Source organism: Octopus bimaculoides, chromosome 4, assembly GCF_001194135.2.
Source record: "Octopus bimaculoides isolate UCB-OBI-ISO-001 chromosome 4, ASM119413v2, whole genome shotgun sequence".
NCBI lineage: Eukaryota > Metazoa > Mollusca > Cephalopoda > Octopoda > Octopodidae > Octopus > Octopus bimaculoides.
The window spans coordinates 101,798,200-101,799,965 of NC_068984.1; the positions used below are offsets into that span (position 1 = coordinate 101,798,200).

General features: G+C 36.7%; 1 protein-coding gene across 4 annotated transcripts in view; it reads right to left on the reverse strand.

Moving 5' to 3' along the window:
• Positions 1-1,766, reverse strand: part of LOC106868159 (E3 ubiquitin-protein ligase MYLIP) — a 96,131-nt gene that overhangs the window by 5,535 nt on the left and 88,830 nt on the right. For all 4 annotated transcript variants that reach the window (XM_014913300.2, XM_014913299.2, XM_052967327.1 and 1 more), the window contains exon 7: positions 130-275. In XM_014913300.2, coding sequence (XP_014768786.1) covers positions 130-275 — 146 coding nt within the window. The remainder of the gene's footprint in view (positions 1-129; positions 276-1,766) is intronic.

Consider the following 1,766-nt stretch of genomic DNA (forward strand, 5'->3'; position numbering starts at 1 on the left):
AGCTCTCCAGCTTACCAGTTCCAGTCAAAGTGTCTAACCCATGCCAACATGGAAAGCAAACACTAAATAATAATGATGATGATGATGATGATGATGAAGGGAAGGAGAAAAAAAACAATCAAATCTCACTTCATTTTCTTCAGGCTCATTTGACATGTTTGTTGCAGTGGAATTTGTTTCTGTTTCAATGTCGTTGCTCATCTTGTAAAGTTTTCTCCGTACATGATCATGGACCTCTTGACTTGTTCGTTTAATGTCAAAAATATAGGTTTTACCTACAAAACATAAGTGATATTGTTAGATACAAAAATATGACATTGTCTGAAATACATAGGAAAACAGATTTTTTACTTTCTCACATATAAAATACACATAAGAGTCTTTCCATTTTGTCTTTTTAACCCCCAATTTCTTTCCATTCACCCAATCTTCCTTTTTTTTTCACTCTCTGTGGTCTCGTGTTTCTTATCTCCATGCAATCTGAAGCACTTACACTCCAGTTAAATATATTTCAAGTCCAATATGTCACAATATTTAAGCAATATTGCCTAAGATAAGAAAAAAAATTTATTTTTTAAAAATGTTAAAAACCATCATCATGGTTCTGTGTAAATTAGGAAACAATGGTGAATGAAAATTTGGTAAATAGAATTATAAGCTTTCATCATATCATCTTTTATCTTTTACTTGTTTCAGTCATCAGACTGGGGTCTTGCCAGGACACTGCCTGGAAGAAGAATCTTTAGTGAAATGGATTGTCCCACCCCCCAGTGCTTATTTTTTTTTCAAGCCTGATGCTTATTCTATTGGTCTCTACTGCCAAACTGCTAAGTTACAGGGACATAAACACAAACGCACACACATATGACAAGCTTCTTTCAGTTTCTATCAACCAAATCCACTTACAAAGCTTTGGTTGACCCAGGGCTATAGCAGAAAACACTTGTCCAAGGTGCCATGCAGTAGGACTGAAACCAGAACTATGTGATTGGTAAGCAATCTTCCTACCACACAGCTATGCCTGCACCTATAAAACATTGGTTTCGATTTTGGCACAAGGCCAGTAATTTTGAGGGAAGGGGATAGTGGATTACACCAATCCTACTGCTCAAATGGTACTTATTTTATCAACCCTGAAAGAATGAAGGACAAAGTCAACTTCAGTGGAATTTGAACTCAGAACATAAAGACAGATGAAATACTGCTAAGCATTTTGCCCAGTGTGCCACAAATTCTACCAGTACATTGCCTTAATTGACTTTAGCCCATTTTTTTTTCCTGTATGCCCCAATATTAGACTATTTCTATAGTCAATGTAAAAGCTTATGACTCTATTTACAAAAGATTATCATCATTATTCAGACTACTCACCCCACAGCTTCTCTGCTACTTTAACAGCCCTCTCTGACCAAATTCCAGGATACCCAACACTTCTCTTCCTTCCTTCCTTTGCATTCTTCACCCACTATCACCTATTTCCCCTTTTCATGTTTACTTTCCCTTGTGTGTGTGTGTGTGCGCACGCACGTACTTGTATGCCACCATCATTATTTAACATCCATATTCCATACTGGCATGAGCTGAATGGTTTGATGGGATCTGACTAACCTGAAGGCTGCACTGGTCTCCAATGTCTACTTTGGCATGGTTTCAATGGGGAATATCTTTTTTAATGTCAACTACTTAATAGAGTGTATTGGGTGCCTTTTCTTTGTTGGTACTAGCACGAATGAGTCACCAAGTGCTATATATATATATATATATAT